Source organism: Lagopus muta, chromosome 17 (genome assembly GCF_023343835.1).
Source record: "Lagopus muta isolate bLagMut1 chromosome 17, bLagMut1 primary, whole genome shotgun sequence".
Taxonomy (NCBI): domain Eukaryota; kingdom Metazoa; phylum Chordata; class Aves; order Galliformes; family Phasianidae; genus Lagopus; species Lagopus muta.
The window spans coordinates 3,703,639-3,716,690 of record NC_064449.1 but is presented as its reverse complement, the minus strand read 5'-3'; the positions used below and the strand labels follow the sequence as shown (position 1 = coordinate 3,716,690).

Sequence of the window (13,052 nt, the reverse complement as noted above, 5' to 3'; positions counted from 1 at the left end):
TCAACTGCTCTGGAACTCATTTCAGTGTATGGGGTGGCTTAGCATTAGAACCATGATTTGAGCTGAATCCCCGGGTTTCAGCTTCCACGTTCTTCCATGTGAATGATGGATCTGGTTTTGTTTTAGGATGTGTTACCAGCTCTAGGGCAGGTCCTGTTATTTAAGTGCAGCAGTTTGACTGTACCAGCAGTGTGTAGTTTAAAGGCTGATCTTGACAGCGCCAGGGTTTAAGAGTAAGGAATGAAATATTGATGTACCAGATGCACACACAGCAGCTGCTGAACCCTGCTCTGCCACTAAGCAGCACCTAGAGGAAGGGTGGATGAGCCTCTGTTCATAATAGCTTCCACCCTCTGCTGTACTGCCTTCCAGTCAGTAGTTGTTAAGGAAAATTTAAGTGCTTGAACTAAACCACAATCAAAGCTTAGTAGCAACCTCTGGTGTGAGAACAGTTTTTTCTACACTTCAACATCCCTACTTCCATTTTTGTAGGAGTGACTGCTGCAACTGTGATAGAGCTCTAACTGAAACAAAAAGCTTAGCTTTATTCACTTCTATTGTGAAACAAAAGTACTGCTTTAAGAGCTGCCAACTTTCCTTGCACAATTAAGTTTGGAGAAGTCAAGTAAGCAGGAAATTCTTTTAAGAAAACTCAAAAGCTTCCAGTCACTAACCAAGTACAGGCATCGAGCTTGTTTCCACTGATAGAAACAATTGAAAAAGTGCTACTCAAGATCAAAACCTAGCATCTTCTCCACAACTGCAGGACTACTAACCTTGAAGAATTCCATCAAGAACATCTGAGATAAAGGCAGCCAAAGCTCATATTTTCTGTCCTTGAGTTCTGCCTTGTAAGATATGGTTCTCCAGCCTCTGCTTTTTGGTTTGTTCTAAATTAGAGCAGAGTAATTTCAGCTGTGTGAACTCTTCCAATTTGAAGTCATCACAGGCATCAAAGCTTCTTTTGCCATTATAAAAAGTACTTAAAAGTTTTTCATCTCTCAGCTCTGCTAGAATGGAACACTGCACTACAGGCTCATCAGAAACATTTTTTTTCCCATGCACTAATTTACTACCACAAAGAGCAATATCCTTTTCTCTGTTTAATAGAAGTAGTCTGTTCCTTGCCATTTGGAAAATGAAAAGTCAGGCACAGTGACAAAGCGTGGGAGAGCAGTTTTATTTCTTCACAATCTGAATGACGTCCTCATCTTCAAGAGTGTGGTCCTTGCCGACTTTCTGGGGGTTGTGTTTAACAGAAGAACCCCAGACCAGTGCACTGAAAGAGGGGGAAGAAAAATCAAATTAAGGAGACTTAGAAGTATAATCTGCAGAGCCTAACAGCAGTTATTTCTGTCCCATCACTAATACAGAAAGCAATGCTGAGAGCTATTTTTGTTCTCCTATAAGTACCTGGATGAGTGGTCTATGTGAACCAGAGACAAGCAGATCAAAACAAAGTATGAAGTCATCCAAAACACTCGGGTATATAGGACAGCAGCCCGTAACACTGCATCTACTGCTACTTTCTAGTCTAAATAAAAGCATTTTCACCAGAGAGGAAATTTGTCCAGGAAAGGCCAGAGAAATATCAAATATAACAACTTATGTATTAGATTTAGTTGCAGGGAGATCTATTGCTTTCTACATTCCAGATTAAATTCCATTTTTATTTCTGACTTATAAACAAATGGAAGAACGCAGCATCAGGCTAATTGCTTTCTACTTGCCAGCAATCATTCCTTCACAAAATACTTACTATTTAAAGTCTTTAATAAGATTTTTGTGGATCTTCATACAGAAGTCCTCCACTGTTGTCTTGCAGTAAGGCAGCACTACAGGAGAGGTGTAGTCTGGGAGCTGCCCTTTAGGTTTGGTGTAGCTGTAACACAGAGCAGTCGGTCAATGCCAAAACCTCCTCTTGCAAATCTCCATGAAATTTCATAGGTTATGGGCACTGCTGTACCAGGTGCTTGTGCAGAGTTCACCAAGCTCATGGTGACAACAGACATGCTGTCTGCTGGTGTTCATAAGCTGAAAATGCATCTGAGTAGCCAATGCCTGTAAGCAGGTTCTCCCTTCTAACTGCAAAAGGTTTATCACTGGTGAATTTTCCATCGTTGCTTAGAAGGTGACAAAACCTGGGTAGCTGAAGAGGTTACCTACAGTTTGATGGTTGTAATTTGTGGCTCTGGGGTTTATTTTTGGCAAACAGCTCAGCGTATATTAGAATGAAAGCTTACTGTCTATAGCCCAGACACCTGGCATATTAAATTCCTTTTTACAGTATCTTTTTTTTCATCTTGTCACAAGAAAATGGATATATTCAGAAGATTACAATTGTTGTACTATGAGCAGTGATCGATTCATTCACAAATTCACCTGAAGAGATGCATTAACAGCGAGGTAAACCTGTAATATTTTATAGTAAAAATATCCAGCATGGTAGATTAACTCAATTCAGGTCTGTTCAGAGACAGCTCATGGTCACTCAGGAAAAGAGGAATACCTCTAATATTAACAACTTTGCATCAAATTTGACACAAAGTCCATTTTTTCAGGATTTTTAAAACACATCTGGGAGTTTCAGAGATCTTCATTTAATCCCTATACAAGAAGTTCAAAGCACTTGTGACTGATAGGAAACTCAATCACAGAACAGCAAAGGGCAGCATGATCTCTGGCTTACAGATTAAACGCTTTTCAGTGACAAAAGAATCATTTGAAAGCTAGAACTCTAAGTCAGTGGAAAAGCATATCAGAACGATCATCTTTCACCCTTTCTTAAGATGTTATTCAACCCCAGCCTTACACAGAGTGCAGCAATTAGGACTCACATTCGTACTAGCTTCAAGTAGTCCCAAATTTTCTCCAGCAGATCATCGAAGTTCCAGCGATGATGGGCAGATATTGGTACACAATGGGGTACTTTGTAAATAATATCTAGTTCCTCAATGGAAATCTGGTCAATTTTATTTAGGACGTAAATGCATGGGATGTAAACCCTGCAAAGAGAAGGATACAGTGCTACAGCAGCCTAGCAGCAATACACTACTGCCATCACTGGAAACAAAAAGCATCATTTTTGAAAAGGACAGTAAGGTGCTAAACATCAGTTGTTGCTAGCTTAGCTTCTGCAGAAAGAAGATCCATAAGCAATTATTTTCTTTGGAATATTAACTGCTACTATACCAAATGCAGGGTCTCAACAGTACCTGTTTCCTTCAACAACATCAATGAGGTCATCAGCAGTGGCATCGCTGCGCAGTGTGACATCAGCATTGTGAATTTTGTACTCTGCTAAGATGCTCTTCACTGTTTCAGCATCCAGCTCGCTCTGAGGACACTGAACGTACAGACAGTGTGAACAAATGGAGAACTTACCATCAAATTGAGTCTTACAATTAATAATACTAGCACTTAGCATATAGGTTACTAGAAATAACAGCTGCATTGTAAGTTATTGGACTTGACTGATTTTCAATCACAGAATGGCCTGGGTTCAAAAGGCCCACGATGCTCATCCAGTTCCAACCCCTGCTGTGTGCAGGTCACCAACCAGCAGACCAGGCTGCCCAGAGCCACATCCAGCCTGGCCTTGGATGCCTGCAGGGATGCCTCCAAACTATTTTGCCATAGTTAGTCTTAGGACTGGAGATTTAAACCATAGCAGCCTTATTAGCATCAATGCCACTGATGGCTGCAGATGGACATTTCAACAGAAACTTGCCTGAATACTAATTCCAAACTCAGCCAACTAAGAGTACCGGAATCCCACAGCAGAGTTCTGGCTTCTTACACCTATGGCTGCTTCTATGCTTTTAAATATTCAATTAACTGGAAAATCAAGAGCCGTCAAGGCTGCAAGGCCTGGAACGCTGAGCTTTCTTCATCTCTTCTCCAGAAGAGCGTTTTCAAGCACTTTTTGCTTAAAGAAACATTCCAACTTACTGTGGCTGTAAGATTAATGCCTCCTTTATCCTTTTTCTTAAAGCCGATATTGGGGGGCTTGCTATTCAGACGTATTCCAAATCCCTCCAGTTCATTCTCAATGATTTTCTTGTGACCGAGGGGTTTCAGCACATCCAGAACAATCAGAATGAGATTACAGGTTCGAGCAACTGAGAATCAAAAAAGTTAACCCTCAAAAAAGTATGCTCACACACTGACATGAAGCAGCACATAAGACAGCTCAGTGGACTGAGAATATAAAACCCAGGTCATTGTGGTTATTTAAGTTTGGTGTAAGATTTCTTGCACAGTGCAATAAAAAATGCTGGAAAAACCTTCCTTTTTATCTACATTCAGACACACAAGGATGACAATAAGCTACATAAAGATGACAAAGCAGCATCTGTGTTTAATAAGGATTCTCATCTGCCTTTAAAATTGGTAGCAGACTTTCAAGGCAGTGTCAACATATGACTTCATGTTTGCTGAGTTTAACTGAAACAAAGCAAAAAGACAATGGCTACTGCTTCACACTGAGCAACCAAATTCCAGCATACAATCCAGCTTCATAAATCTGTCAGAAACAGCAACTTCATTCTCATAAGGCACATTAACTGAACCAGTATTGGATGCTGTCTCCAAGCTCCAATAAACTCACCTGCAATGACTTGCCGTCCTCTGCCTTTACCATCCTTGGCACCTTCAATAATTCCTGGCAGATCAAGTAGCTATTGATCAGGAAAGGAAAGGAACTTATGAGAAGAAAATGTTTATTTTTAACATAGATTCTACTTTTACTTTTCTTCTTATGCTGCTGACTTCACTGCAAACTTTAACAGGACAAACAGCAAAATTCTTTCCACTTTAATTCTTACATACAGCGTTATCACTATTTGTAGGCTGGAACAGATCATTTCAGAGTATGAGAACCACCACTGGAACTTTTCTCCAGGAAAAAAAGTAGAATAAAATTAGGACCTCATGGAAACATTTCCAATGTATTCTCAAGCACTTTTATAGATAAATTCCAACCTGCTAACACCAAACGAGGCTATTCTGCCCTGATACCATCACATCTCTGTATACAGTCTTATCTTCACAGACATCAGAAGATCTCACCTGTATCTTTGCTCCTTTGTATCTAATGACTCCAGGCACAGTAGTTAGCGTAGTGAACTCATATGCTGCCACTTCAGAGTAGACACCAGCAAGATTACTGAGCAAAGTAGATTTTCCCACTGATGGAAAACCCACAAACCCAATGCGGGCATCACCCGTCTTTGCAACATCAAAACCTGCAAGTAAGTAACAAAAATTGAAAAAGCACCTAAAACTGGCCATCTCCTCATCTCCTACGGCTCTGCAGTGCAACCCACCGTTAGTTTTAATACTGCCGGAGTGAAAGACGGCAAAGTTTTCCTGCCAGACGAAAAGCAGGACCCAGCCCTCACAATCCACCTTCACCACCGCACCTCAGCCGGCTGCCCTGAGCACAGCTTCCCCCAGACACGCCTTTACATACAGAGACAGGCGTCCGCTTCGCGCAAACCCCTCGAGATCTGCAAACGCACCGTTATACCCGCCGAAAAGCAGAATTTTTATTTACTCTCCAGATTCACCTCAATGCCCCGCGCAGGGCCACAACCCCCAGCTAAAGGCACAACGCGGCCCGGCCCACGCACCTTCCCCCGGGCCGCCGCCGCCGCCTCCCTTGGGTGTGATGAGCTCCCGGCGCAGCTTGGCCAGTCGCGCCTTCAGCAGCCCCAGGTGATGCGCCGTGGCCTTGTTCTTCTGCGTGCGGGCCATCTGCAACAGCGCGGGACCGAGCGCTCAGCCGCCGGGCGGGCCCCGAAGGCCCTCCCCGCCGCCTGACGGAGCGGCCCGGTGCCGGACCCCGCGCCGCCCGGCCGGGCAGAAGGCCGGCGCGTTACCTCAGCCTCAATCTCCGCGATCTTCGCCAAAGTCCCGCTCATCGTGGCGATGCACCCCTGCCTGCCGCCCCACCGTAACGCCGCTCCTTGGGCCCGGCCGGCAGCGCGCAGGCGCACAACAGCTTCTCGTGGGAGGGAGAGCGGATCTCGCGAGAAGCGGTGGGCGGGAAACGGACGGCGGCGCGTGCTATCCGGGCAGTGTGCCTGCAAGCTCGCTGAGCCGAGCCGAACCGAGCCGAGCCGAGCCGAGCCGAGCCGAGCCGAGCCGAGCCGGAGGCGCTGCAGCGCGCCCTGTGGCGCCTCGTGCAGCGCTGTGAGGGAAAAGGCGGGAACGTGTGTGAGGGTGGGGGAGAAAGAGGAGAGGGAGTCGACGTTTGCACTCGCTTGTAAAAATCTACATGTAGAATTGAACGTGGCTTTTAATGAGAAAATAACTTCTGCCAAGCACTATTTAATAATAATAATTTAATATTTAAAAGGATGCTTGCAGAACCTCCTGCTCCACCAGCCAGGATTCTGAGCATTGCAGGATCCAGAATTTAACCTTGCCACAACTTTGCTTGTGGAATTGTTACACATCACTTGACCTACGGTAAGAAGAAAAGCCGAGAGCTCTTTGCACAGCTCTTTGTTATCATTCTTCCTCTCCATTTTTCCTTCTCGTCTCGTCTGAATCAAAAAAGCCGTCTTTCATGTCATGATCTCCATTACAGTAGGAACCGTCATTAATATGAGCTTATGTAGAGCTTACTGAAATAGAATCTCAAATAAAATGGGATTACAGCTCCTGGTAATGTTGGCTCAGGTAAGCTAGGGTAAATAGGAGTGCACCTACGGCCATGTGTTTGTTCATGGGATTCTAATTATTCCTTGTGAACAATATTGGTTTTTAACACAGGACGCAGCAGGTTCAGTACTGGTGTTAATTTTTTTCCTTCTCACTTCAGGTGGAATTTGATTTGTTTGATCCACAGCCGTGTTCAGCTTTAAGTCCCTCACATTTGTAGTCCTGTTTGGTAACAGGAAAAACATGGAGAAAAGTGCGAGTGTGGGATGCTTAATCAAGCTCTGCATTTGCAGAAGATATTGGCAATTGTATTAGTTGTTTTCACAGTCTAACTGCAGATCTCATATATTGTAACTAACTAAATTAATTTTACAAGTGTGCGATGAATGAGCAGAGACGTCAATAAATAATGTTCTTAAGACAAAACTGCTTGGTATATAGCCTTAAATCCTTTTTTTTTTTCCAGAGAGCTACTCAAGCAAAGGTCCTCTAAAGACCTGAGGCACTTACAATCTTCTTTCAGTGTTGAAAGGAATAAAAGTTTAATTGAGATCATTTGCCCAATTATTTTTCCAGCCAAAAAAACAGTTTCTAACTGGTCTGAATGTTTGAAGTAGTTCAGTACTTGAAGTATATTGGTTTATAAGAGCACCCTCTATTAAGCTTCAGAAAGGCTTATGCAGTTTTAGGGGCTGGAAGGGACATCTGGAGAGCTTGGTTCCAAGTCGTTAACGGATTTACTGTGATGACTCTCGTGATTTTTTGAATATAAGGTGTTTTATGTTATTTCATTCTCTGGAGAACATGGGAAGTTGGATGTGACAACTGGAAATGAGGCTACTGGGAGTGGATGAATGGCATCCTATGAGGGTACCAGTCAAAACTGGAAAATGGGCTGCAAATTATAAAAGTTTGTTATAAAATTCAGTCAGGAAAGTGAAAATCAAGGAAAATAGTAATATGAAATAGGATTTAATGCCAGAAGAGGAAAAACATCCCCAACAGAGCCTGAGAGAAAATGAAAAGAGCTACGAGAGACTGAGATCTACTTGAAAGGTCAATTGAGCTTAGTAGTGGGCACTGATGCAAGATGGAGTACATAATCTGGCTTTTTTTTTTTTTTTTTTAATTGAGATAATTGTATTTAGAAAATCTATTTGAAGTGAAAGAGGATGTCCATCTCCCAAGGCTGCACATTGCATCGCAGCTGTGCAGTCCAGCTCTGGGTGTTTGCCTGCCTGCTGTGTGAGGCAATGCAGCAAAAAGGTTCAGATTTGTGGTGGAAAAAAACGGATGATCAAGGAGTCACATGAATTTCTAACTGATAAACTTAAAGTATATAACTTAAGTGCTTCTCTGATAATATTTTTAGTAAAGTGAAGCAGTATTCCCCAGGGTGTTCAGAAAATTCAGGAGAGCTACATTTGAAATAAAAGCTGTCTCAAACAATTAAGAAACATGACCCTGTGTGGAATCAGGAATAGAGAAGAACTAGGAATGAGTGTTTCACTGAGCTACAGTGGCAGGGATGTGACTGAAATGGCACATACCTCATTAGCAAGATCTGAAAGATGGAGGATGTAGTAAAAATGGGTTTCGGAAATCCATATTCTACACGCTCAGTCCTGCTGACTCATTAATTTTGAAAAGACACTTCCTTTATTAGTACCTCAGTTTTATTTTTTGCAGGAACAACAGGACAACAGGAATGTGCAATTGCCATAAAATGATTGAAACGTTAATGTTTCCAGAGCTCTGCCCTGCAAGTGTAACTGTAGATCAGTGCAGCAGGAGAGCTGAGTAGTAAATCTATTCAGTGTGTTTTCTGTCAAACCTTAAATAAGTTTCTTCAGCCAAATTCTGACACTATTTCTGGAACAGCTATCATCTTAGCTTGGGTGAGAGCTCTATTTAGGTAGGATACAAAACAGGCATTGTCAGATGTGGCTTGTAGGTCTTATTGTAAAGTACACAGTAAAAACTGAGTTTAAAATTGTGTTACCTCCTGTGTCATGAATATGCCATTAAAATAGCACAGACTTTACTTTGATAAAGATTACTTAGAATTAGATATTTTAGGTATTTGTATTTTTTCCAACTCCTGTTCTGGTGACTTATAGATAGGATGTCTACTCACAGCACAGTGAGAAACTCCTTTTAGCTGAACTGCCACCCTGGTTTTGGTAATTCACCTTAGGACAGAAACCATAGGTTTCATGTGCTTGGAAACAGCTGTGCTAAGGCTGCATGTGTTTGTGGGCTTTGGGGGACTCCATTTCCAGCTGAGTGGTGGGGATAATGTGCATTTTCTGCAGGATTTAAGAAGTGGCAGGGAGGTGGTGGGGAGGAAATTCAATCATGAGTGCAGGTGAAACAGGCTCTTGAAATTTCACATCTAATCAGCAATTTTCAGCAGCCTTCTGGAAAAGAAAAAAAAAAATCTGTATCAAATGGTAACTTTGACCTCAGTACTTAGGATTTTAAAAATTATGAGTTTGAGACTGCAGCCAACCTGCTGGTGTTCCCTATGAAAAAAAAGAGTGGCTGATAGGTGAGGGATACCTGTTAATTTTAAGGTTTTGTTTTTGTTATTGTTTTTTCTTCCTTCTTTCCTCCTGCAATTTCTGCAGTTTTGCAAAACTGAAGTTTTGTGTGTGTGTGAATTGTACTCTGATTTGAGAACTGGTGACTAACCAACACTGTTATTATGCTTCACAGAAGAACTGATGGTGCTGAAGAGGAGATAAACCATTTCGGGCTGGTGGTGATGAACTGGAGGAATGAGATTTTGAGCAGCTCCTGTCAGAAGGTATGATTTTGAGACCTGGGTGTGGAGTGGGGAGTCCTGAATGGAACCATTATTTTCACTGCCTGAGGGGAAGGGTCTTTGGAAAATGATGCAATTTACACTTTGAATCTCGAGGCAATAGACTGAGAGTTATATTTTGAATCCTGTAAGAAACACGGGGTATTGGTTCTCAGTTGTCTTCCTAAACTAACTTTTTTATGCTGGTTTACTTGGTTTTTGTGGTAGAAGTTGTCCTCAGAGCAGCACAGTAACTTAGCTAGTAGTCTGTAAATACCAAACATTCACTACTTGCATTGCATGCTTGGGTTTGCATTGTAAAGTATGTTTTACATGAGAAAGTCGCTGCACATGGATGCCTGATGCATGGGGAGTTGTTAGACCAACAGGAAGCCCAGGTTGTATTTCCATTTTGACCAGATCCTCAGAGAAGCAGTCTTTGAATGGCTCAGGTTGGTTCCAGACAGTCTAGAGTAGGCTAAGATGGGCAGAGTGAAGAAATGAGGGGAACAAAAGAGAGATTAAGTAGCAAAGGTTGGCTTCAAAGGCTGCTTTAAATGAGATTAACAACAAAACGTTCTGCAGTTTAGCATCAGCTCCTTAGACTTTGTCATGGAATGCCATGCAACAGATGGATTAAACAACACCCAGTGCCGTGAGGAGAGTGAGCAAAAAGAGGAAAAGCAAAGAGTGCAATTTCCCCTTTTCAGAATAACTCTCACTGCATACTTTTCATAGCATCATATCCCTCTCTGCTAGCAGTTGCTGTAGTTTTTGTGAAATGTCAGGTATTTTTAAACAAGGGTTGTTTGTTTTTGAAGAAGGCTGGCAAATCGCAGCCCATATCTGGATTGCAGAGGAAACTGTGCTGCCTCCAAGGCTGTCCGTGCTGCTGGAGTGAGCGTTCTCATGGGACGATTCCAAGTTAAAAAAAAAAAGGAGTGAATTTTAAAAACTAAATAGAAGAATAATCAGCAAGTACTGAATGAATTAATTGCTTGTTATGTCGGTCTCAGTTAATTAAAATTCAAGTAAAAGCTCAGGAAAAAATGACAGCTACTGGCTGAAATTTGCAGGTGTGCCATGAAATGCCCAACATGATATATTTCTGTGGCATACACAAAAAGGAAATGATTGGTATGGCTGAATTAGCTGGCACAAGTGCTGTTACATACTATTTTCTATCTTAGTATCACAAGCAGTGTCGAATAGTGATTAGCTTTCTTAAAGAATATCCTTAGACTAGTCTGAAAGATAGCAGCAGTCCCCAAATCTTTCTTTGCTTCACCATATTTGTAGATCAAATTACATAGGTTGCTCTGAAAGTAATGCCTCCTATTTATTTCCATGGAAACAACAACAGATACAGAATGCACAATCACACTGTTTTATAGAGCAAGTTTTCAGCTACAAAAATGTTATTTGTTAACACAGTCACTGCTATTAGCTGCGTGTTTTCACATGAGCCTGCATGCCACGCTTGTAAAAATCTACACCCAGTGCCACTGTCAGCAGTGCCGAAATGCACCACCCACCCCTCACTGTGCTCACAGCTGCCTTCTGGTCTCCAGAAAGTCTCAGCAAGCATTGGTGGGTGTCAGTGGGTGCATTTGTTTCTGCATGGAGGAATTCAGTTACACACCTTTGCTTCATGCGCACCTCCATGTCAGATGGCATTCTGTCAGACTGCCCCTCTGCTGCCATCTGTCACACAGCAACAGGATGCAATGGAATATTGGTGGGAAGGTTCTGTCTCTACTGCTGTACCACCAACACCCACACCTAGCATTGTGGGCCAACAAAATGAAATAGGAGGCGTTACTTTCAGAGCAGCCTTCGTACTTTTAGGTCAGTGCTTCCAAGTAAGGGCAGCAGCAACTGATCTGCAGCAAAGTGAGCAGTGCATGGTGTACCCAAGTGGTACACACGTGTTCAGAGAGAAAGGATTTCTAGTGCTGCTGAGATACCAGTCAGAGCACTTCAGCAGGGACCAAACAGCTGCAAGACATTTAGGGACAACTCAGGAATCCCCACGAGCTAAAGTGAGACAGGAAGCAGCGAGAAGCTGAATAAAGTAGCCGAGGGAGATGCCTTTCTTTATGGAGAGGAATTCAGAAGAAGTTCAACGGTCCAGGTGCAGCAGATGTGAGAGAAAGTAGGTTAGGAATCATCTGGAAAGGGGAAGGAATTCTTTATAGTGAAAATGTAATTTTTTTCTTCACATGTAAAACTCCTTTTCACTGTCCAGAACTTGCTCTTCAAGATATTAACTGGTTAGTTTTGGTGACAGATGAGGCCATGGGCACTCACACCTGTCTGCTTGCATAGCTAAGTGTGGGGAAATGGCGTTTAGTCATCACATCGCACTTAGGGAACTTCATCCTCCCAGTCTTTTTGTACACATTTTGTCTTAGTAAAGCAGAAATTGTACGGTTACTTGTAAATAGAAGAAACCTGGCTACACTGTAGCAAGTACCAACTGAATGATTGCTTTGATAGGCTCATGTCCTGGGGCAGGAGTAGCTTGGGAAAAGTTCAGACAAGTGGGTGAAGCCATAAGGGCGGGGGAGAGCAGCATGGTAAAGGTGAAAGAACCTAAAGATGCAGCCCTTACTGTCCGAGAGCAATGAAGTGCTGGGGTTGGTGGCTGTGCTGCTGTCCTGTGTTTGCTGGGGAGGAAATCAGGGAGCGTTGGGGTCATCCCTCACTGCACCCTGCATGGACGCAGTGTGAGCTCCTGGCACGCTGCTCCAGCACTCCGACGGGAGTGTGGGCGGGTCCCTTGGGGAAAATCGCGTGCTTTGGGGTAAACAGCATTAAACAGCATTAACCTGAGGAAGCAGGCAGAGTGTGTTGGATGGGGCTTTTTAAACGGGAGGGCTGGAAGCTGAAACCAGAACATTCTCTGGCAACTGGAGAAAGTTGTGAGTGCAGTGAGGGCGGCAGGGCCCCCCTCCCCCTGCCTAGCGCGGAGACAAAGAGCAGGCAAGGGGGGAGCTGAAATAGGAAGCAGGAACCGTGGCAGGGGGCTGGGGACTAAAAGAAAGCAAATTAATAAGCTGGTATGAGCCATCAGGGGAAGGCACACAACTGATCGGAGAGCCACTAGGAGAGATCAGCAAATTCCAGCTCCTTTAGCTGCTCTGACCGTGTGTACATGCAGCCTGGCCAGCAAGCTGAAATGTAATCATTTTCTTCACTATGGCAAGTACAACTCTGTTCCCCTGACACACGGGCAGGCTTGCAGGATGAGGGCACTGCATTATCTGTGTAAGGCAGTGTATGTGAGCTCTGCTCCCCTGCATCGCTAGCACTGAGACAACCTCCAATTTCCAAAAACACGTTTGTATCTCAGAGTGTGCATCCATAGTGCAGCAATAAAGAGCCACTGGAGGTGCCTGCAGTGTAGCTGGCTTCCATCAAAAGCAAGAGAAATCCAGCGCAGAAACTGAGGGCATTGCGTGGCCTTAAGTGTTAATGTGAAAAAAAGCTGCCCTTTGGAAGCTCATTGTGCTCATTTGCACATCAGTACCAGGAGACTTTTTCAGTCCCACCACCATTTGATTGAAGTGAGAGG

General features: G+C 43.3%; 1 protein-coding gene across 1 annotated transcript; it reads right to left on the bottom strand.

The window, feature by feature from the left end:
• Nucleotides 1-1,161: 1,161 nt before the first annotated feature.
• On the bottom strand, nucleotides 1,162-6,028 carry DRG1 (developmentally regulated GTP binding protein 1). The gene is made up of 9 exons (XM_048963764.1): nucleotides 5,883-6,028; nucleotides 5,634-5,757; nucleotides 5,071-5,246; nucleotides 4,610-4,679; nucleotides 3,952-4,121; nucleotides 3,216-3,346; nucleotides 2,838-3,005; nucleotides 1,760-1,882; nucleotides 1,162-1,279 (listed from the first exon to the last, which is right to left on the bottom strand). The coding sequence occupies exons 1-9, from the start codon at nucleotides 5,922-5,924 to the stop codon at nucleotides 1,180-1,182; spliced, it is 1,104 nt and encodes a 367-aa protein (XP_048819721.1). The 5' UTR covers nucleotides 5,925-6,028; the 3' UTR covers nucleotides 1,162-1,179.
• Nucleotides 6,029-13,052: the final 7,024 nt, after the last annotated feature.